General features: G+C 39.8%; 2 protein-coding genes across 8 annotated transcripts in view; one reads left to right on the top strand and one right to left on the bottom strand.

The window, feature by feature from the left end:
* The window catches only part of LOC132261153 (arf-GAP with coiled-coil, ANK repeat and PH domain-containing protein 2), a 292,140-nt gene that overhangs the window by 169,222 nt on the left and 98,931 nt on the right, over nt 1-23,987 (bottom strand). The window contains exon 8 of one of the 2 annotated variants that reach the window (XR_009468410.1): nt 18,246-18,255. The exons of the other annotated variant lie outside the window; for it this stretch is intronic. The gene's annotated coding sequence lies outside the window, so the exon portion shown is untranslated. Of the gene's footprint in view, nt 1-18,245; nt 18,256-23,987 lie in introns of those variants that run through there. 2 annotated transcript variants of the gene reach the window in all.
* LOC132261155 (glutamate-gated chloride channel) overlaps nt 1-23,987 on the top strand; it is a 56,863-nt gene that overhangs the window by 21,375 nt on the left and 11,501 nt on the right. For 4 of the 6 annotated variants that reach the window (XM_059759762.1, XM_059759760.1, XM_059759758.1 and 1 more), the window contains exons 2-10: nt 4,480-4,916; nt 12,542-12,871; nt 13,294-13,382; nt 15,132-15,218; nt 18,920-18,984; nt 19,061-19,281; nt 19,378-19,460; nt 19,955-20,095; nt 22,311-22,463. In XM_059759762.1, the coding sequence (XP_059615745.1) occupies nt 12,552-12,871; nt 13,294-13,382; nt 15,132-15,218; nt 18,920-18,984; nt 19,061-19,281; nt 19,378-19,460; nt 19,955-20,095; nt 22,311-22,463 (1,159 nt within the window). In that variant the 5' untranslated portion in view covers nt 4,480-4,916; nt 12,542-12,551. The remainder of the gene's footprint in view (nt 1-4,479; nt 4,917-12,541; nt 12,872-13,293; nt 13,383-15,131; nt 15,219-18,919; nt 18,985-19,060; nt 19,282-19,377; nt 19,461-19,954; nt 20,096-22,310; nt 22,464-23,987) is intronic. The other 2 variants (XM_059759763.1, XM_059759761.1) reach the window with 1 other exon arrangement.

Genomic DNA, 23,987 nt, shown 5'->3' with positions numbered 1-23,987 from the left:
TGTGTGTGGCGGTTTTTTTTTTCTCGGGCGCAGCTCTTGTTGGTGCCGCCGCCATGGTAAATATTGCGAGAATGATGGTGGCGCGGCACGAAAAATATATTTTTGATAAATAGCGACCATGACTCACGGTGAACCGTGCAAAAGTTGAGGTGGCCGAAAAAAAAATCACTGTTAATTCCTCAAAATGTAACCCCTAAAAAAGTGAAACTCAAATTTATGTCTGTTTTGCCTGCGAGGAGAAAAGGGGCAAAAATGTCGAGGTCAAGATGAAAATAGCACGAGAAGGTTCACCGAGATTTATTTGTGGCTTCTCCTCAAACGTGTCTCTCACTCTCTCTCTCTCAACAAGTATTGTTGGGAAAATCAACTCTCACACACATGAAAATGCAGTGATTTGAGAAATATAGACAAGTTGATGGTGTGCAGAAGTGGATCAGGATTTGAGAAGATTTCCTATATAGTAAATCGGCACACAAAAATAGCAGCAGTCAATCCTCCATCAACAGTCATCTAATGGAAATCTCAAAGTGGGTGTTAATGCCACTCAGAGTGGAGTTCTTTCCGGCTTGTCGGCATTATATACATACTTTTATTTTGATATGTGCACGCCAGATAAGTCTTTCGGCACCGCGCGCGACGGTCAAGAACGGAGAGCATAAATCAATTGCAGAGGCTCAAGGACTGGTCTAATGTTGAGGAGACTCACAAACAATTTGCGTGTTTTCCATTTTGCATTCGTGTGGAACAATTGGTAAACTTGAAAACCCCCAGATGGGAAAATTGCCAGAGGAAGAGCAAGTGAAAAGTGTGTCAATGGGTGCATTTAAGTATTACGAAATGGCTCATATTCACTTTATTTACTTACGTCTGCCACATTTTATGATACTCTGGTCGGAAATTGAGACGATTCTATGATTATTGTTACTTTGTGCACGAGGAAGGAAGCAGAATTTTCCCCCACTAACCATCGATTTATTCAAAAATACATCAGTATTCTTGATTATGCAAAATGGAAAATTGCATCTCAAAGAAACCATTCATTCAATTGTCCAGAAGCAGTCTCTGTGAAATATTTCATCAACTCAGCGCTACATTGAATCCTTTTTATTTATCACCTCACTGGAATGCTGCAAATTGTGTTATTTTCCTTACATTCAACCATTCAGCAAAAGTCTTGCACGAAAATAGTCCAGCAAAGCAGGGGAATATGAATGAGGGCATTGCGAAAAGTGCAGTCAGTACTTCCTCAAGGTGGTTGTTTACCACTGAAATAAACTGACGTGAGAAAACAATGGGTTTTAGCCCAATTTACAGTCACACCAAGGAAAACTGACACAGAATTGAGAACATAATTCAGCAGATGAGATTTTTCAGTGAGTCATCGCCTCGAGCGCGTGTACTATAAATTTCACGTGAAAAATTGGGTCAAACTAATGGCAAGTCTTTGCGACGATGACTGCTGAGAGTGTTGAAACGCTTTTGAAACATGTAGTTGTATTTATTTAATTAAAAAAAAATATGAGCATATGCCGTCAGCAACAGCGCCACGATCCTCCATCCGGTAATTGCGGTTGGAAGTCCCTTTTTTCCCGTCCGCAAATTAATTACGTGAAATAATTGAGGTACAAGTCAATGTTCTGTGACGGCTCAATTATGGCTCTAATCGAGTCAACTAATATTGCAATTCACTTCCCATGCGACGGATGAAATCTCATTATTTGCGAAAACCTGGCCTCGAAGGCGCAGCACTCGCGCTGGCAGACCGAGTGGGAGCATCCCCAATTGTTCCACGTCGGCACAACCGGAGAAAATCAATTAATTAATGCTTTCCTCGCCTCATCAGCAACTTTTCATGTTTTTCACGAGGCCCCACCCTACATCAACCACGCGATCATTGGCGCAGCGAAGGAAGCACTCTGTCATACATGAGGAAGAAGGACTCCTTTATGGCTCCTTCCTTGCTCTCAGACCCGCAAGACATTTTTCACAATCACCCCAGTGCTGGCACGGATTTTCTCATTACGTCACTCCACAAGTACCAATGAACTTCACGCTTGCAGAACCCTTTCGTTGGCAGAATGCGACTTTTAATTTATTTTTCCCACCCTCGCTCCAGGATTAATCGCGAGCGCTTTTTCCTCCCAGAAAACTAACATTGTCTAATCCACTCACGGAGTCGCCACCGAGTCCCGAGCTTGTCCTCAGGGCGTCACATGGAGTGTGGGAGTTTGGAATTTGTGCAAAGCCAAGTTATTCACTGGGGTAAAACTTTAATAGCTTCTCGTCCTGCCAAAAGTCCAGACGCGGGGCGAGCAAGCATGCACACATTCTGCAAGTCAATGCAAATATTTGCCAAGGGGATATGGATGAATTACACAACGTCATTTTGTGATTAATTTCCGAGAAATGTGTAGATGCACGCCTTTACTCCGGATGTCGGACAAATAAAGGAGCAAGGGATGTTGATTGAAGAACTGCAGAGTCAACCAGTTGAATCAATAGCGTGGAAGTGGTTGAGAAATCAATTGGAAGTAAGTTGATAAGAGCGATTACAGACTTGCCGGTGATTCACGGAAGGATCAGCGAGAGAGCGAGTGTGTGACTGAAAGTTGGTTGATCCATAAAACGCGATTAATCCCCCGATATATCAAAGATTCAACCGATATTTCTGCGCTGATAATTCGCTGAAACATTTCACAACTCAAAATGAACAAAATGGAGCATGTCTTGCGAATGATTTCGTGGAATCTTAAAATTCTTAAATTCTTCTGCAATTTTATCGTAAAATTTCACGCTTTTTATTATTATTTTGAGATAATAAACAAATCAACTGACAGCTGAATGCACGAAGGAAAATTGTCGCTAGTGTCGATAAAGAAAAATAACTCCTGAGTGTGTTTAGCGCCAGTTCAGCCACGAATTATGTCTGAGATTAACCATGACTTATCGCTGATCTTCAGTTTTACACAGTTCGAGGGTAACCGGCAAGTCTTTAATCGCTTTAAGAAAGCTATGAGTCGTTACTTGTAAATCTGAGCTTCTGACATTACTTTTACTGTATATTTTAGTGGTAAAATGAAATATTCAAGCACTTGTGTTGTTAGAAAAATTACATTTGCATTTGTGAGAAATTCATAGCGCAAAAGAAGTATGGATCAAGTTATTGACCCCCTGAACTTTTCAGCTTTTCCCAGCCATTCGCAAACGTAACGAGAGTGTTTGGCGATGGCATTTCACCGTCACACATTTTATACTGACTTTTAGGTGATTTATTGAAATAGTTTGTGTCTCTCACGGGAATATTTCCTTGTCTCAGCGACGATGAGGTGGATTTTTTCATATGATTCATCACTCCATGGAGTGCAAGAGTTGCTGCAGTGGCGGAGGGTGGAGAAGTGGTGGTGGTGGTGGTGAAGCCGTGTTCATGGAGATCCCAATTCCACTCCCTGATGTCGCAACATTTGCATTCATCATGGGAACACCCTGTAAATGCCATTGACACGAGGATGATGTCCTTTCGAACATGTCAGCGTCACTGGCAAATACACAACTCGGGGGATATATTTAAAATGGGGAACAGAATAGACACTATTCCAATGGCTGCTCGGCCATATGGAACGTGTTCCCATTTAATTGTTCACTTCGTCCAATTCTGCATTAAATTGATGAGCACGATGAGAACACCCTTGTGTTGATATTTCACTCTCGGGCTGCTTCTGCACAGGACGTGGACTCGCGAATGGGTGGCACCGCCGGTGCCAAAAATATCTGCACGCAATATTTTTCGCATTGATATTCAGCGCCCCCCAGAAAGAGATGGAATAAATGTTGCCCAAATTCGTTCTGGCTCTCTGTCAAGCACTCAGTAAATATTGATTGATTGTTGTGTAAAATTGAGTGTTTTCGCAATGAAAAAAGCTCTCCTTAATCCAATTACAGCACAAAAAGCACTCTCCGCATTGAAAGTGCGTACGTCCTGGCAAAATTCGCATGTGCCTCTTGGAGCGTGGTGGCGAGGCTCCTGAGAGGTGTACACCGAAACCTGCCACCCCCAATTACCCCATCGTTGATGGACTTTATTAGAAAATTGGCTTTTTTGCATGCGAAGCAAGAAAAACAACCAACTTCAGATGGGATTAGACTTTACAATATCACCCAGAGTACAATTTAATGGTGAACCCGTGTTCGTTGCGTCGTTAAGCACTTTGGGGACCTGATAACATTCCGAAGGTGTCATTGGTGTCTCCCATTTCCAAATGGCTCTGAATATTTTTACACAAATAATTGATTTTCACTCCTTTCCATGCGGCCATGCAAAAATTCAATTTATCTGGATAATTCAATACTGAATTCAGTTACTGCACAGTTTCACTTTTACTCAAATTCTCTAAATAATTCCTTTTGACAAAAATTTATGTGATTTCATAAAAAATAATTTGTTTTAAAGCCGTCACCTTTTTTATCTTTATATCATTGCAGATTCACGAGTGCAGCTCAACTGGAACGGTTTCTCATTGAAAACTTTCATTAAATTCCCGGAAGGAGAATTGCATAAACTTTCCACTCTTCACACAGACCAAAAGTAAATTACCCGGAAAATTGGGAAAGTCTTCGATTGAGCAAGTGAAGCTGCGAAGCAGTGAATTTACACAGATATATTCATTCAGAATATTTCCGCAGAGCGACTTAGTTGGAAAGTCAATTCTGAGTGTGCAATTTTACAGAAGACAATGAAGTTTCTGCAAGATTTATGACTAGGGCGCAACCTTGTCACCGATAGATTTTAGGCAGGTGTCTCCGGGGGTGTCACCGAGCAATTGCGTCTGTGGTTTTTTTGGGTGTCGGTGCGCGAGAGCACAAGGACGGATCCTTGCACAAGGAACGGAGCTGGAACCAACGCTGGAGCTCACAGGAAGGTATGTGGCAATTTGGGAGGGAAACATGATTCACAATTAGGCACTCGTTTTTACACATGCGAGGAAAAACTTGAATGCTCGCTCTTCGCATTTTACATAAGCTCGCGAGCTTTACCCCTTTCAGGCACCATCAAGAGATGACAGAGTGCATGGTTAAGTGCACGAGAATATAGTGGTGGAGTTGGTAGCGAATGGGTAAAGTTGCACTCATAAATATGCACTCTTGTGCAGATTGGTGGTGAAAAATGTTACTGCTTGCGACAAAGATGCGATGAAAAGGACTTTCTGAGAATGAGAAAACCGTACAATTTCATATCTAATGCTTTCTTATAGTTAGAGAGAACTTTGCATCGCTCTCTTTATGTAAATGCCATTAATTTTATGTATACAGAACTGCAATTTTCTGCGCTTTTCCATGATTTTCCACAAACTATATATTGAGAAGGAGAATCACATGTGACAGAATCTCTCTAAATCAACCCCCGAAAAAAGCTCTGAAGTAGTAAAAATCGCAGAGACAAGTAATTCCCACGTAATTTATCGTTGCAATAACAATCGATGTGTGAAAGTTTAATTCGCGGAATTTACATAATGTCCCAAATGGCACCACAGCGATGCACAATCGACACTCAGAGCACGAGCATATCACTGTAATGGAAATGGTTAATCTCTGAAAGCACATCACCCCTTCGATTACCCGTGGCGGAGAATTTGCAGAGGGAATTAGTGGGTTGCACAAGTTTCTCTTGTGCAAAGTAAATGTCTTCCCATGGAATTACTTCCCTGAGTACATACGCCCAAAATCGATATACTGTCGATATATTGAGAAATTATCGCTCAAGAGATGTGTTTCATTGCACCCCCGATTTCACGATACGAAAATCTCATTTGTAATTAATGGTCTGAACAGCAGATAGTGTTTGCATCTCATCGCTCAGACAAAGAACCAATTTTAGTTGCACCATATATTGAAGTTTAATTTCTCTGGGTAAACTTTGTTAAGCAATTGCAGGAGAACAAATAGGTTTTGCTCTCTTAAATTGTGGTGAACGTGAAAAAATTGCAATTAACACAATTGTAAATTCTACTTTACAAAAACTGCAATCTTGATTACAATCAGTGAGCGAAACTTTAACCACTTATATTCATCTGAAAAACAATTTAAAACTATTCATGTCTTTTTAATCATACATTATTATAATCTAACATCTATTTTAGTACAATTGCACAGTTGTTATTAGTTTCGAGGCTGTTATTATGTAGATAATTAAAAAAAAATATTGCCAGAGTCACAAATAAATTGTAAATTAATGGAGCAACATACTAAAATCAGATATCTTAATTGATAAAAATAGCCATTCTCTCGTTTTTTTTTCATTAAAAACACTCCTATCGAATTATATATTTTCGTGTTGGGATAAATATTTGTGTTTCAGTATCAGCTTCCAAATGATTTCATTTGCATTTTAGAAAATTATTCCCAACGAGCACTTCAATCAATATGCATCAAGTTATTATTGGAAAAAAACTATTTGCAAATGTCTATTGGGCAGAGATAAGCGAAAATAACGCTTGATTATTATTATTTTATCCTTTGATCTCCATTTTGGGATGGATGGTCACAAAATTTATCACACAATCCTGCAAAAACTGCGGAAATTGAGTTTATTTTTTGGCGCTCGTTAATGATGATAGGCGTTCGACAAATAGGCACACACAATGCAATTGAGTGCATAGGTTTGACAAGGCTTGTGTAACACAAAAAAACCTATGTATTTTTATGCACGTCTGTTTTTAAGTTAATTACTGGACAGTGGGTCAAATGAGGTTGCTGGGCGGTTAGACGCCACACGACACCTCATCAAATCAACGAGACTAATTGAGAGGAATTGGGTGCATACTAAAAATGGGGGAAAATTCACTCTGCCATGCATAGAATGCGATGTGGAGAATATCGATTAAAGGAAAAATATAATTGCAAACAGTGCTGAAATCTTAATTAGACTTTTTGTCACTTTCTCAAACTTTTGTTTGCCTCGTTTTGATATTAAATTGAGTATTTTGTGGTGTTTTGTTTGAAATTCCACCTGTCTCTTCGCGGGAGATTGATGAATCTTCTTAACGATTTCCATGATTAATCCTGGGGAAAAAGAAGTAATAATTACGGCAGCGTGTCACTCTATGCAAATTACATGTAATTCATCAACATCGATCATGGGTAGAGCTGTCCAAAGCAGGACCCACACAAATTTGCCATCGTGATTGCAAGAAGGCAGGAAGTTTGTAATTAAGTGGAATATGCTTATATACCGACGCTTGTGGAGTGTATTTTAAATGAATTGTAGAGCGGAGCAAATTGCTGAATAATTCAGCCAACATCTTTGTTCACTTTTTTCCCCCTGCATTTCCCTGCATCCCAGAGCTTTTGGAGCTTTTTTTTCCCTCCCTGGAGGAAAGTCCGCATGAAAGTTTTTAGCCGGGCGCGATAAAAATATCGCAGCTGCCGTTTCTCATCTCCTGTGGTGAGTAACTCTATGCTGTCCCGATGGATTTTTCGCCATCACATCACAAAAAGCATACTAAAGTTATTCTCTTTGTCCCTCCCCCGCCCCTAACTATGTGGCATACTATAGTGAGAGAGAGTTTAGTTGGAGTGCATGAAAGTTGCATGATATTCCTTGATGAAATCGTGCCACACAAGAAACACACATTGCGAGGCACACGAATAGTAATACTATAGATTATTTCTGGCCAGTTCACCTAATTAGCATAATAAAACTTCGGTGCATGACTTTCAGTGGTGTAAAACAGCCATCAGCCGCCTCACCCACAATGCAACACCCAAGGTCACCCACAAGGAATTCTTTCACTTTTTCCGCGCCTTGGCCTCAGTCACACTGTCGCCGGAGTCGTCTTAAATATTGCCTCGTGGCACTGAATTTTCCCCGCCATGCCCCAAACGCCATAGGACAGTGGTAAATTGAAAATTTTTCAAGAACACGCAAAGTCACGTTCATTTTCTCGGGCCCCAGAACAGCTCCACAAGTTCTCATTTGGGGTAGCTTTTCGTGGTTAAAAATATGACTCTGTGTGTGAGAATGCTCAAGAGAAAGCGGCATTAACATTGGAGGCATTTCGAGCAATCAATTTGATTCAAATTCAAATCACATTCAGCTTTTGTGTTTCACGTCGCAAAGCCTTAAATAAGCTCACATCTATGGATCTCTATGGCGAAAAAAAATCGGTGAATTTGCTTAAAGAGAAGTACATGATCTATTAGAGTTGAAGTGTGTTTGAAAATGTATAGATAGGGAGTTAAATTTCAATGCTCTTCAAGTTAACTTGGATAATCTCAATTGTGTTTCTTCGCTGTTATGAATTCAATACTTTTCACACACAGACACAGAATTTTATCTAGCATTTCGAAGTGTTTCAGCTCCAATTCTCCTCCTCTGCAATATATACGCTCTCGCAATTTCTTGCTGTTTCATATCCTGTTCCCGCAGAGAATGTGCTTTTTGGCTGTTTATCCTTCCCTTTTCATTTGTGTGCCACAAGAAGTAAACTTTTGCCATCAAGCAAAGCACTGGGAGATAAGGAAGCTCCAACCCCTTTCCATTTGCCAGCCTTTTTTTTCCCTATATGCTCCCTGTACAGCACTAGCAGGAACCCCCTTAATGGTTGGCATCAAAACTACACGATGATTATGTGCGAAAGGCAACTTTCTTCTGCACCGAATGCCGGCGTCTTGAGAATTCACCCAAAACATGATGTATTGCATAATCAGGCTCACACATTCACCTTCAGGGGGCCATATGGCAATGACATTGTTCTCTAAGCCTGCTCGGGGATAGTTTTGACGACGTTCCGCAAGTTATGAGCACATTCCCAACTTTCCTAACTCTATTTGCAATCATGATAACCACTTAACTGGCAGCAAGGTGGATATGGAAATTTTCCTGGTGGGCATAAGTTGTTCCACTTTGTCGTGTCACTTGTAGTTTTTCACCATAAATTTGTTCAGGATTAAATTAAGTGTAAACTGGGCTTCCATTGAGGGGTGGATAGGGAACCCCAATGGATTTAGTTATGGGTGTGGGATATGAACAAAGCCAACATTAATGTATAGAAGCCATTTCTTGCTCTAAGAGGGCAATTTCCTTCGGCAATATTGAGAGGGATCTCATTTAACTGGGGATTCTTGCGAAAAAACACAAGCTGAGGCTTTCAATTTTTCCTGCATGTGGATGGAAATGAGAGAGAGGCATAAATTGGCGATAATTTATGTGTTTTACAGATGCACTATCTGGGAGTTGTAGCTAAACAGCAGCAATGGCCACAAACCCCGAACACTGATTATTCCCTCTCATTGCGCTCCATTGCCGCTAATTACACTCTCTCGTGGGTTAAAAGAAAAAAAGGGAACGCACAAAGTGAATTTGCAAAATGCTAATGTCTTCTGGCAAAACTTATATCGTGCGAAAAGCGGATCATAAAAAAATATTTCAAGAATTTGAAAGGCTTCCCAACGACCGGCTTTTACAGTGAAATAAATCACGTGCTAATGCGTAAAATCCCAAGGGTGACATTAATTTTCCCACCACTAATGCCACTCTTACAATGTGCTTCACTCACTGTGATTTTTATTGATTTAATCAGAAAATTTTTCTATGTCACGCACTGATGCCGTTCGTGTGTAACAAAATGGTTTGATTGATTTGTGTGACAAGAATGAATTTACAGCCCAGTTTGCAGTACTTCACTTTGCTCGTGTGGCATTTTTCCAAACCCTCTCTCTCTCTCTTCTCACTATAACTTTCCCTGGCAAAAATTTCTTCTTGTGTGTGTGTAGTTGCATAAATCCATACTTGAGAAAACATTTTGCATTTGCATAAATTTATGCTTGCGACATTTCACTGGAAATTCTAGTGCTCATATTAGGTGGAATGCCTAATGATCACCCAGAGTTAACACATTCATGGGAATTAGCAGCAATTTGGTGCCCCTGTGGCCTCTTTGTCTTGCATCAATGCGAATTAACGCAGCAAATTAACATTTAAATACTCAGAATGGCTCTTCTGTACACGACTAAATAGTCATAAGAGCGTCAATATTCGGCAAACGCTGCGCTACATTTCAAAAGGAATTCATCATCCATTCGAGCTTTTGTTCTGCGGCGCAAATTCAGCAAATGTACCACGAGAGCTTTCATTCACACACAGCCACGCGAGAGTGCTTTGGTGAGGGGTAAACGTCTCAACGAAATCCAAGAGTGAATTTTTTAAATCACACTTAGTTCTTAAAGGTTTCAGGAGTGAAATCTTCTAATCAAATCCCCCAGAATTCAATTTTGCTGTACACAAAAGCCCAGGAACTAATTGAGTAAAGTGTCCCAAGTGAGTCCCTTCGTCAATGATGCATGATGTTTCAATTAATTTGTGACTTGCTGAAAAATTAATCACACACCGGATTGTGTTTCCCATAGCCCATTTCCCCGAGATATTAACCCCTCGGGCGCACACGTGAATGAAGGAAGTTGAAGTACAATTGAATGGTTGCCCAGAGTGGGAGAAGATGTTGTGAAAATATGGATTATCTGGCCTGACTCTGGGAAAACACAAGCAATTTCTCTGTTAAGGATGAAGCAGAAAAAAAACCTCTTCAGCGATTTGCCGGATCCGTGAGAGACACTTTGCCTGTTACTTGAATGCTTGGGGAAGTTGTTCTGGCGTAAATACGTACAACTATTGACAAGAACACGTACAGATATTTGTGTCGCAGAGCCACGCGTGGAGGGAAAGTAATAAAAATGGAATAAAATTATTCGAGACAGTTGGCACTTCTGCAACGCATAATCTCTTGTCGCACAGAATTACCATGAATATTTCATTTTCGGGGAAAAGACGAGAAAGCGCGCAATTGAGAATAACAACCCATTGTCTCACTCGAGGTATAATGTTGATCCAAAATTTATCATTTAGTGCTTTTTATGGGCGTTTAGAGTGTCACACCCCTCCGTATGCGATATTTTAGAAATCGAAAGCCATAAATTTTTTATCGCAGCAAGAATTTTCGCTTAACACCCACCAAAATAGTCCCCTTCAATTCGATGGAGTGGTGAAAAACAACTCCATTTTCCCCATTGGCTTTCGAGGATATCGTGTTTATCAGCAGCGCAAGCTTGATAAGTTTCCCAAGCAGGAATGAAAAAAAAAACAGAAATTTCTCCGTGACTTTTAATCAACTTGCCAACGAGAAGTTCAACAGGAGGAAGACAGCAACATGGGAAATACTTTATTCAGTGGATTGTATGTACAGTCGCTGCTTGTAGCATTTCCGAGATTCATCTCTAATCCTCCAGGACAATCGTGTTCAACCCCTTTGACGTGCACCCTGAAAGACCTCAAGAGCCATAGCATGAGAAATGATTTGGCATGGGTTCATTAAGAAGCACCTGGAAGGAGAAAAGCACCATTCAATCTTGTGCATTTCTGCAGATATCATGTTACTGTGAAGGCTTTTGCCATACAGGATCAGACTTTGGCCCTTTTGCCATATACATTTTTTATTGAGTTTTCTCGGGTGTATCTTTCGCAGAGTGTTTTCTTTCTGCATGTTTTTCCCGCTCTCGAAATGGGGAAAAAGAGCTCCACAGGGAGAATGTCATTAGTGCTGTGGGTGAAATTCCTCCCACTGGGACTCTATATCATCTCACTTGGCCTGTTTTTTTTATCCTATTTCTCCTCCACCCCAAACGGGTGTGTTTTAACGTCATTGCTGAAATATGCACAGAGAATTAATTGAAATGTGGATAAAATTGGGATAAATTCATTTTCACATTAGCCAATTTTTACCCGCCACTGTAGAAGCCTTAATGGCGAATTCATGGTGAAAGGCGCACATTATGCGCTGCAATTCTGAGGATTTCTTCATCTTCGCCTCACAAACCCTTCAGTCGGTTGATTGAGTGGAATAATCCGATGGCAAAATCATGTCTTTGTTCTCACGAGACTCACTGGAAAACTATACAATCTCCAGATCTCAAGCAATCAGTAAACCAGCAGCCCCAAAAGAGGAGTTTGTCCGCATCCCGAGGAAGATAAGTTGCTCAATTTTGTGGTCAAGGTGTCTCGAAATGCCGGAGGGTTGTTTGAGTGATTTTATTGAAGTGCCTTTCTCGACTTTCCAGCATGTCACCCTAATTTATTCACATCACAAACCCCGCTTCAACCCCCCAAACCCGCCATAAGTGCTGTGCGGAATGAAGACACCGCCGAGGAGGAATGTAACCTTTTCACTTATGCGGGTGCGACTGTTTTAAGTTTCATGACGAACTTCTCCGCCGAGAGGAGTGACTCAAATATAATTATTTCGACGTTTTATGTCATGTGACACAAACTCAAAATGACGCGTGGAGCTTGTTGAGCTTTTAAAATTCAACACTTCAAAGCATATAAAGAGCATATGCTTAGGTGAAATGATATCGACGAGAGTCCTGTGCTCTTCTATTCTGTTTGTTCAGGAGCTTTTTAGGGGTTCTTTGGCAGAAGAATTGTTGGCGAATTGTTGGAAATAAGCCCAGTTTTAGTCATCTCTGTTGAGTAATTCTTTCGCTCTGCTTGCAGATGTCACAGTATGGACTTGCCATGTGAAAGAGTGCTGTTCAAAACGGATTTACTGGTGCCCGAGGTCCATGGCGCACCGCGGCGGAAGCACCGCCGGCGCCGGCTAGGCCGCAAAGCACCATGCGAGGCGGCCCTGACGTCGGCCGATGTGGCGCACGCCATCGCCACGAAGCTATCGCAGTTGATGAACTTCAGCATCGCGAGGGCCTCCTACACCAGCAGCCACTGCCTCGTGCGGCACTCTCTGTGCCTCTACGCGGCGTCCAGCTTCATCCTCGCCCTGTGCTACCTAGCCACCCCGACAGCCGCCTCAGACACCGCACACCCCATGTAAGCATATGCACTCCCGCTGACCTTCCCGCCGACACCGAGTCTCGCCGGGCAATTCAATTAGAGCAAGTCGAGGGCGAAGCACAGGCCGCGCTTCTTGGGGAGCGTGGCGAAAGCTCACCACCGCGGTATCGCTTCTCCATATCGATTTTCCGCGTCGCAAAATAGGGCAGAAGCGTGCTGAATATAAATAATACAGTCATTTCGTGTATGAAACAATTTTAGTTAACGACATCCACTAAAAACTCGAAGGTTACAAATCATTGTGCGGAAGAAGCCCAAAAGGGAAAATCAATTGAAGTTGCGTTGAGGAGGGTCTCTCTCTCTCTTTGGAATGCGTGCGTCGCTAGACAAATATAGTTATGTTGCCATAAAATTTCTATATGACGATACGTAACACTGGAAATTTCTCCAACATATAGATTCGCCGAGGGGAAGTCTGATAAGGAAATTCTGGATCATCTTCTCAAGAACTCGAGATACGATAAGAGACTTTTACCGCCGGTAGACGGTGAGTACACATTCCTCCCCCCTAAATTTCTAATTAATCTCTCACTGTGCAAACCATTTTTATATCCTTTTATACTTATTTTCATCACTCCGTTCTGTTTTTTCCGACCTTTGTGCAAAAAAATTTTTTTTCCAGTGATTATTACCCAGCACCTTTTTCGGGGCTCTTCCACACTCTTGTGTCACAAAAGCACATTTATAATTAAACAATTCTCAACAAATAGGGATAAATCTTGATTTGAATTACAACTCTCTAGGGCCTTTTATCTCGCATCTTTCTCCCGCATGAGCTGAGGAGGATGAGAGTGTTATTATTGTAGTGCCATCATCGAGGATATATGATGCCTTTATGAGGGCATTAGTAAGCAAATTATGTAAATTACACTCGGCAATTCTAATGGAGGTGTTCCTCATAATTTCACCTCTGACAGTGTTGAAAATTTCACATTCAGATCCCGTGACGAGGCTCACAGATAAGGATTATAGGAGCATTTTTTTCATTTATTAGCATCACGACATCATCAATGTTCGATGTACGAAATATTGGCAGCAAGAGAACAACGGATTCATCAATGAAATAAGAGACAATAAATAAAGGGAAAGAAAAATCAGTAGTACAAACTGTCTGAGGAAGAGCTCCATTGTGAGCTGAGAAAGATTCTCTCAGATGGATACACAATGGAAATTCCTGCAATAAATCTCTTGCTCCATTTCATATGAATTTCTCATCCAAATGCCCGGAATCCATTGAGTGGCTTCTGTGAAGATCTTTTTCAAATTCCATCACCATATCTCTGAGAAGAAAATTAGCAACAAAGACTTCCTCTCAAGTATTCCGTTGGGGAAATAGGCGAATACCTTTGGTGAATGCATTGGAGATATTTTAAAATTCTGAAGAACTTTGCACAGCGCGATTCTTGGTGTGAATTTTCCCATGAGTGTCGTATGGAGGCTTTTAACATTCACCTCCATCGCACCCATTGATGCACTCCTGATAGTGAAAATTGATATCTGGCAATTTAATAGAGTCAACTTGCACACATGATACAAAAATAAACCCATATTGCGAGAGATAGCAAAATCGATGAGCTGAATTCTTGTCGCTCGTAAATCAATTATTTACGATCCATTGAGGAGTTCACTCTTGTGAATTTTATTCATTTTAATACAAACGCGATGTCTCTCCCTCACACGTCAAACAACTTTTTATTTTTTTCACTGAATCATCAGCATCGCCATTAAATATTAAAAGCTGAAATGGATTTTTCACGATTAGATTAAAAGTCAAATGGATTGAATTGAGATGCACATTTTGCACAAATCACTCTAACATGAACCGCGACTCTCTATCCATTGGGTTAATTGAGGAGATTTTAGCTATTCGGATACAAATAGAATATGAATTTTCACGTGGAAAATAAAATATCTGATTTGGCTAAGTTATTTCTAAATTGGAAAAAAAACTCTCTTCAATAAAATAACATCCTATGCAGAAACATGTTAATTTCTTTACTTTTCTCTTTCAGTTTTCTTTATTGATTGTTTTTTTTGGGAACTCTTCGGAATGATGAGATTTTGTTTTTGTATTCCATATTATTGTCCTTGTTATGAATTTAGGTATATTGTTTTCCAGAGAATCAGCATAGAAATTGAAATTTTTGTCCTCCCTGATTTTTTGAATGAGCCTCTTAAGAAACATGTTGCTTGCATATCCTGGCATTGCAGTTGGTTTTTGCATTTGTATTTCCAGATGCAGATTTCTGTTGCGGTATGGAATCGCCGGAAATGGCAAAAAACTTATCGATTCGAGCAACACCTGGACGTGTACAGAATCGTGGTCCGTGTTGAGCTTTAATTTATAAATCCAGACCACTGAAAATTACTAAATTTACTTATATAGTGTTCTTTTTTTTATGTTCATGTCTTGTGTGTGCTGTTAATTTTCTCCTTGTTTCGGTTCTACCTCTTCCAATTGTACAGAGAAAAAAAATCATACACAAAACTGTAATTCCCTCTTTTCTGCACAACTGTCTGTGAAAATGGAAGAGAAAATTTTAAATTAAATGCATATTTTTAGTCTTGTTCGTGAGAATGAGATAATTTCACGGATAGTCCGTTCAGTTTTCTTTATTTTTCAGTACATCTAAAGTATGTTTTCTCGGGTGACATTGCCTTGTTAAAAGTTTCCATGGCGAACTTTTCTTTATACCATAATCTTATGACTTTTCACCATGAAAAATTTTTCCTACAATATCCAATTGTATGTTAATCCAAAAGATATAATTTATATATTTGAATTTCACTTCTTTTCGCCAAATTCTTTTCTTCTCACGGAGACTTTTTTTCTTTCTCTTCCTACACTTAGTTTTCTAAGTTCGTTTTATCTCGTTCAAACTCAACTCTCAACTTCATTTCGTGCTCCCCGTGGACGGAGAATGGGAGAAAAATATTCAAACATTTCAAGAGAATGGCAAACAACTCATCCCGTATCCAAAAGATTATATTCTCACTGTGAATTGTAGATTTATATACATTGAGAAAGTGGGGAGAAGATGTGCTCTGTTGGACAGGGAGTGCAATAAGCAGATGTCTCGAGATAAAATATTTGCCTCAAGTTGCTCACTGAGCATGAAAAAAGCCGGAGAAAGTTCACGAGAAACTTCCCATCGTGAGACACACTCTCCTTCAGTCCTCGGATGAGTTTCATCTGAAATAAGGGCAATATGGGAGCTCCTCGTGCCGGGGAGAGACTCACGAGATTGTCGTGGAGGAGGTTAATTGAGCTTTATGTGTGCCAGAACAGGAAAATTGGGACTGATGAATAGCAAAGCATGGTTATTTGGCGGGAACATGTGAAGTTTCCGAGTGAAAAATTAAATTAAAATGAAATTTAGATCTAAGATGGAACACTTTGACTTAATTGCTATAGTATTGTACCTTTGAAGGCAGTTGTGCAAGGAATCTGTATTCCTATCACTTAATCAATCGATTTCACTGGCGATATTATATTCTAAGCAGATCGGATATAAGACATAAATTAGCAGATATCACTCTATCGCTGGATTGGATATAATTGAATCTCAGGCAGAGATATTGAGTGGCAACTTAAGATAACAGAAGAAGAACACTTCAAGTGTGGCATTATGATTTTAATATCCCCCAAAAAAAATTGTTGGTTGAGCTAAGAGGCTTACATGTTGATGTAATCCTTCCTCTTTGCGGCACTTGGCAAGAAAAACTCATCATGATTGAGCTAATTTTATCCCCAGCAATTAGTGGTGCCTGTAAAGCAAAGTAATTGCATTTTGAGTTGATAAATTTGCCTTTTGCGGAAAGGAACATAATCCGGAAGTCTCCCGGAAAAGCACCCCTTCATCGCAAAACGACGCGTGGGTGCCTTGTATTGGAGAAGTGGAAAAAGTCCTTATGGAAAATTTAATAACGACATCCACTTTCATCTGTTGATGGTGTGCGACACTTTAAGTTTCTCCCCAACACCCCCCAATGGAGGCTGCCTTTATCGAGTGGGTGAGAAGAGGCATTTCCCAGTTCGTTTGTTCGACGTCTGTTGCTCACCCTCGCTCTCGCTTTTTTTGCCTGCCTTCCGCGTTTTCATGTTGAAGAGCCAAAAAGGAGGAGCGATAGCAAAACAATGAATCTGTTTGTGTTGTAAAATAGGCAAACTTGCTGAAAGTTTATGCTTTCACTCTTCAGCTCACCCTCTCGTAAAATCCCTCTCTTAGAACCATTACACACACCCCTTTTTCTCGCCTCGGTCCAACGCATTAAATGCCAAAGACGTGTCCCGGCACAACTTTAACTCTCAATGCGGTGTGACAGTGTGGAGTCACTTCCGATACAGCGCGTGTTGCCGCAGTTCCAGCAAATGTAATATTCTCTGAGCACTTATTGTGCGTGTGGCCTTTTTGCCAACACTCCACACAACGGCCTGGGTGAAGATTGAGCTTCTCCTCTTGCACACTTTAGCGAAAATGCACAGTCATTGACATCTTTAGCCGGGAAGTGAATAGGACAAATTTGCCAATTCACCATCATCTGCCCAACCGCCGAAGAATTCTCGTCCCAAGAATGCGATTCCTCACATGTCATTCACGAGAATGTATTGATTTTCTCCCCCTGAACAAGGAGGGCAAGATTGATGAAAAAAATTTCAAGAATTTTAGGAGATAAAATGGAACAAAACACAGCATTCCTCATGGTCTAAGAGAGCCAGAGAGAGAAGAGAGTGTTCTGATTGATAAAGCAAGTTCCGCGCTGTGTCGCTATGAAATTAAACGTGATTTATCACTTGGAAGTCTCAATGTCCCGCTCATTATTATCGAATTATGCTCCAGTCGGAGGCAACATGAGACACTTGCTCCACCCAGTGTTCCAGGGGAAATGTTCACTAATTTGCAGGTCGGTTTCGCACCCTCCTCTATTAATTTACAATTCCGCTGTATAATAACTTGAGTGGCATTATTGGTGTTTATGCTGAATAATCACGTTATCACATGTACTCAGCAAAGTGATAACATGAGTTCGGAAAGGGGCATGAGGAGAATTGGGTGTTTATTCACTGCGTGCTGTCTCAATGGGCAGGATAATCAAACGCCGTGACGCCTTCAAAGAGGATCATAAATTCCTTCGTCTATTATTGCCACGAGATAGTCTTTGAGCGCCTTGGCGCTGGAGATATAAAGAATTTTACAGCATATTTTACCAATTTCAACCCTCCCACCTCCTCATTCATACTCAATTGCGCATTTTTTACGATGTCTCCATGGAGGACACGCGAAGGAGGCGAGAAGAGTGGCGATGAAGATATTCATACAACTTTCATATTCTCAAGCACTCAAGTGCTCTCCTCCACTCTGACACGCCTCTGAGACGCAATGGAAATGTAAACATTTTAATAAAAATAATTTGTAATTCAAGTCAAGATTTCATGCAGATTTTCTGTGTTTGTGCAGAATTTGTGGGTGAGTGGCATTTCGCTCTATCGCTGTATCGCGCGAAACTTAATGCATGGCCAGAAAGCCAACAAGTTGTACTTTCAATGTAAATGAGCTATGGTTTTTCGCCATTGAATGGGTGGTGTGTTTTCATTAACTTTATTTCGGGGAATTTCACAAGAAATCTCCGAGGATTAGTGTGTGGGTATATATTAATTAATTCAATACGCCCCAAGAGAGACTGATAAACTTCCCCTGCTGTGGGAATCACCATTGAAATGGATGAAGTAATTAAAGAATTGCAAACTTGTGGACTTGCCGAAGGCGGCGAGGAAGTAATACAGTTCTTCGCAGAGAAGGAATCAATTTCTCTCATTAAACTCGTCAAGCGCGAGAATTCTATAGAATATTATTATTATTATTGTTTTTTATACTTTTCTCTCTGTCTCTGTGCTTCTTTTCATCACTTGTTTCTGTTTCACAAACATGAAAATTTCTATGCAAATTAACCCAAATTGCAGAATTTTCCTGCGTAATTGCTTCATCTTCTCAAATTCTGTGAATTTATATTGTTTCATTTTAGGAACCTTGACAGTTAACGTTAGCGTCCTATTACTAAGTTTAGCATCACCCGATGAATCTAGTTTGGTAAGTTCTATTTAATGCAGAGCGCACAAGTTAAATGGAAAATTTTGCACCGAAAACAATGTTTTCCCTCTTTCAGAAATACGAAGTTGAATTTTTACTGCAGCAACAGTGGTACGATCCACGCTTGAGGTATGCCAATCAATCCCAATACGAATATTTAAATGCGATTCATCACCATGAAGATATATGGCTGCCAGATACTTATTTCATAATGCATGGTGACTTTAAGGATCCAATTATTCCTATGCACTTTGCATTGCGCATCTATCGAAATGGGACAATCAACTACTTAATGAGGTAACGTGAAATGATGACCAGATGCATTATGTGTCTTTTTGGAGTTATAAATTGTGTAAAGGACAGAGATAAACCGACAATTTCCCCCTTTTATAGGCGCCATTTGATCTTATCGTGCCAGGGACGGCTGAATATATTTCCATTTGACGATCCTTTATGTTCGTTTGCGCTCGAAAGTAGTACGTACTTCATTTGATTTTCACCATTTTCACTCCTTCTCGCACCACTCTTTGTGCTCTTCCGCCACTTCTTGCAATCTACCACAACACAACTTATATATTTCTCTATCACACCGCTCGCCATTCCACCCCCTTTCTCAGATGCTATATTTTTGGCTCCTGTTTTTTTTTTATTTTCTTACTCATTTCAACTCACTTCACCATTCGCCAATATTTCACCGCAATAACACATCATCAACCCGTAAAAAAAAGAGATACATTTTTGCGCGGCATGTGGCGATAGAAATCTTTTGAAAAATTCTTTCAGCCATCTTCAGAGCATCAGCATTATTATTTTACCATACATCTTCTTTTTGGTCCTCTCACACTTTTCTCTTCGCTGCCTTTTTGCCACATCTTACTTTCTCTCAACTTGTAGGCGCGTAAAGAGCGATTCTTTTTCCAGCCAATCCACATTGCCTTCTCATGAGGAAAATTCTATGTGTCTCTTGTAGTATCATACGAGCAATCAGCCATAACGTACGTGTGGAAGAACGATGAGGATACACTACGCAAAAGTCCATCGTTAACGACCCTCAATGCGTACCTTATTCAAAATCAAACGATAGCGTGTCCCATTAAAGCCAGCTGGAGAGGTAAGGATTACAATTTCATGCTGATAATTTCTTCTTTTATCACTCACAATTAGTGCCTCTTTTTTTCGTTACAACAGATATACACACTCTTCCACCCATTCACTGTCAAATCACACATGCTCTTTTTTATTATGTCATTCTATGTATCTCAAACCATATAGCTTCAATAAATGCACCGAACTTTTCAGCAAGCACACTCAGCTTTCATTGTTAATAACTCTTTTTATGTGGACATTTGAAGCAAGAGTAGAGTTGAGAAGTAATAGAGATTTTATGGTAAAACAAAGTTCCTTCACACTTTTCACTTCGTTAAAAAAATCCGTTATTTTTCGAACTTTGCAATGTAATCGATTTGAATGTTTTTGTTAAGTAAAATCCCTTATCAGAAATCTAGTCTACGTATTTCGATGGCCAACTCTGCTTCCAAAGTCGCACTTTTTTCATGTCTATGTGTCCTGCCTCTAACGCACTATATCAAAGACATCTGGTCACCACTTTGGCTTATCAACAAGTGGCTCTAAACGTATCATAGAATCCCGTACGGATTTTGGAATGCTCCGCAAAAGCTGCGCGAATGTGCTCTGTCCAATATTTGACTTTGAGTTTGGCTCACCGAAGGAGAATGATGGATAGCTCAATGTCAAATATTTACCCATGATAGCGAGAGGAATGATGTATGCTAATTTTCTGCTTCTTTATCCAATTTTTGGCTCTATTGAAAATATAAAAAAAAGCCGAAGAAAAAACACTCTTCTCACACTCTTTAGCAATCGGATCTTCCTTTCTCCCATCATGTTTATGTATTTGTACGAGTCACATAAATTTTCACACACAATTGATTTTCTCTTTTTTCTCACACAACCCAGCGTGAAGAAATTGTGGGTGGGAAGAGAGAAGAAAAGAGAAGATATATTTGCGAGGAAAATATGATATGAAATTAAATACATTTGGGGTGAATTGAAGCTTTCGCTTTAGATGATAAATTGTTCAGCAAGAAGTATCACTTTGTGTGGTCTTCCACACATTATCACATCTCTTTATTTTCGGTTTCCTTTCTATACTTTTTTGTTTTAATTTAATTTTAGGCCCATTTTTACAAAGTGTTTAACGTTACTTTTGTTGCAGGACTTGACGGTGTAGTCCCTCAAAGTATGCATTTATTTAATATCCTTAACACCATTGATTTTCTATCTTATTCAATGCAGAACGATTTCTCAGCAGCATTTCAATCGGTCTTCCCAAATGAATTCAATTTGTCATATGCCATCGCACGTAATCAGATACATCTGAACATCGTATTTTCTGTTTGTACATAATTCTTGTACATATGTAATTATATATGTAGAAGGTATATTTGATGAAAAACTCATTGTAACATTTTTCGCATACTTTCCCATTTTGTACGTTCACGTGAGAGCTGGTGAAGAAGCTTCTGGTCTTGGCTTTTATATATGAAAATCGTAATTGTTCCTTTATTTTTTTTTGAGAGAATGTTAATAGCAAATTTCGTTAATTTCTCCATATAACAATTTATATTTGCGAAAAATATGAAATCTTATCCCAGTTGAAAGATGATATACATAAAAGAAAATTTAAAATTACCCGCATAAATAGCTGATGGACAGACTCTGTCTAGAGAAGACGAGGAGTTTTTGTGCTCTCTTTGTCAAAGACGATTTGAACAGCAAGGTATAACATTTTTTGTGTTACATTTACAGATCATTTATTTTTATTTCCCTCAGTTTTGTGATTCAGAGTCATTTCTTATCTGATTTACTGTCTTCAGTAGATGTCTTAATGAGAAATATTGTTTTTATTAGTTCATTTACCACCCCTCAGTTATGTATTGTATTGCAAGTTGTATTCAAATTTATTATTAAAAATAGTTTAGAGAGTTATAATTTTGAATATTTCCATGAATAAAGGCCGTAAAATACAAATTTAGGCTACCAGAAAATTTGAGAATCACTCGCGCAGCAACACTGTGTAAATATAGATGATTTCTGTATAGACAAATTTGTACAAGAACTGGTTAGAACCTTGGTGTGGAGGCATTGCACAGAAGATGAATACTCTGGTTCCACCGTAACCCGAGTATTCCTCACCATATCTCCTCTATCCACATACATTTCTATATATTTTATGTTTCTTTCTCCTTCAACTGGCAAGTGAATGAACTGACCAACTGATTCCCTCTTCTTGTGTGCTTCGCCAGGGAACTATAGCTGCCTCAAGGTGGATCTAATATTCACAAGGGATCGTGCATTTTACTTTACCACGGTTTTTATACCGGGCATTATACTCGTTACTTCTTCATTCATTAATTTCTGGCTGGAATGGAACGCTGTGCCAGCTCGAGTCATGATTGGTAAGTTACAGCCTGAGTGAATTTTCCCCCTACACTGTGTTATTTCCATCGCCTGAATATGTCTTCCAAGCACTGCCCAACCCGGCGTCTCCACTGCCAGTGGGGACGCCTGGTGTGGCGTATCAATTTGATTAATTGCCAAATTTCCGACAAGGTTTTCCCGACTGTCGGAATGAATTTCAACTATTTCCATTAAATTACTATCCACAATGCCATTAGTGTCAATCTTGGATTATGTTAATTGTGGTTTATGCAAAACACCATCAGGAATGACGTGGGAAAAAATGCGCAAACGCTTTACAAAAATCGTATTAAAGGATTTCAGCGGTGTAACAATGGAATTTATCGTGTGCACGGTGCATCCAATTGAAATCCCTTATCTGAACATATTATACTAATAATAATTAGCAAACAAGTGGAACGGACCGAGAAAATTGGTTGTGGGTGGAATTTGCATAGTGTTGGCCATTTAATGCTGGAAAATATTCGCACAATGCAAAGATTGGGTGGAAAATTAGCATGATTATTTACACCGAGTGTGAGTAAATCCCTATGCTTATAATGGATACTTATCGGATATTGTTAAAGTTGTGAATTGACCTCATTTTCTATCGAACGTGCATCTCAAACACTGAGTAACGTGGGAAGCGTGTATTGATTGGAAGAGGTGCCAGTTGTACATACATAAGTCCTAAGAGAAGCAGCCACAAGTTCATGCAGTCAGAGTTCTTTGTCGAATGAATATTTAAACATAACCAATGCCCCATGAAAAGTGGTTCAATGGATTTTTGCCTCCCACCAGGTTCACTCACAGCTAAATAGTTCACTGAGCCATAGTAAGTGTGGGACGGAAGTGGCCGAGATGACACAACGCGTCACAACTAAGCTCAGCAGCTCTTAAAGTGTCCCACGATAAATATGTGTAGGATAAATAAATTTCCACCCAATAGCATAGTGATTATCAGCAATATGGCCTGGAGTGTGTGGAAAAGACGCTGGTACACTAGTTCCTCCGTTGTTTAGCTAGTGCCACCCCTGTACTCAACGCACTATCGATTGCTGTCCATCTAATTGATTAATTTATATTCACATTTATTGCCCTCCACACGATTACACACCAATTTGGAAGAAGAGGGGATTTGTCGTCATGGGAGCAAAGTTACGAGCAGCTTTTGGGGTATTTTAATGAAGCACATCATTATGTTTTTCCCAGCCAATTATTTTATTATGATGGGCAGGAAAAGTTTTTAGGAGAATTTTCAAAACAAGGAATATTTCGGCTTTTAATTGAATATGCCAGCGTCAGATTAATGGGTATTGTTTCCACTCGCTTTGGCCAAATTTGTAAAACAATCTGCATCACAGTTGAGGATTTGAATTCGGGCGAAATGTGTAATTTGTATGAAACAAGGGGGAGAAAGTATACTCTTAGTTTGTACATCGATCCCAAACACTTCCGGCACTTCAAGTTTTTAGACTGTTTCGACAAAAATTCGCAAATTATACTAAATATCCCAAGGTTTC

The sequence above is a fragment of the Phlebotomus argentipes genome, unplaced genomic scaffold (assembly GCF_947086385.1).
Source record: "Phlebotomus argentipes unplaced genomic scaffold, Phlebotomus argentipes genome assembly scaffold_18, whole genome shotgun sequence".
Taxonomy (NCBI): Eukaryota; Metazoa; Arthropoda; class Insecta; order Diptera; family Psychodidae; genus Phlebotomus; species Phlebotomus argentipes.
This window is presented reverse-complemented; position numbering and strand designations above follow the sequence as displayed.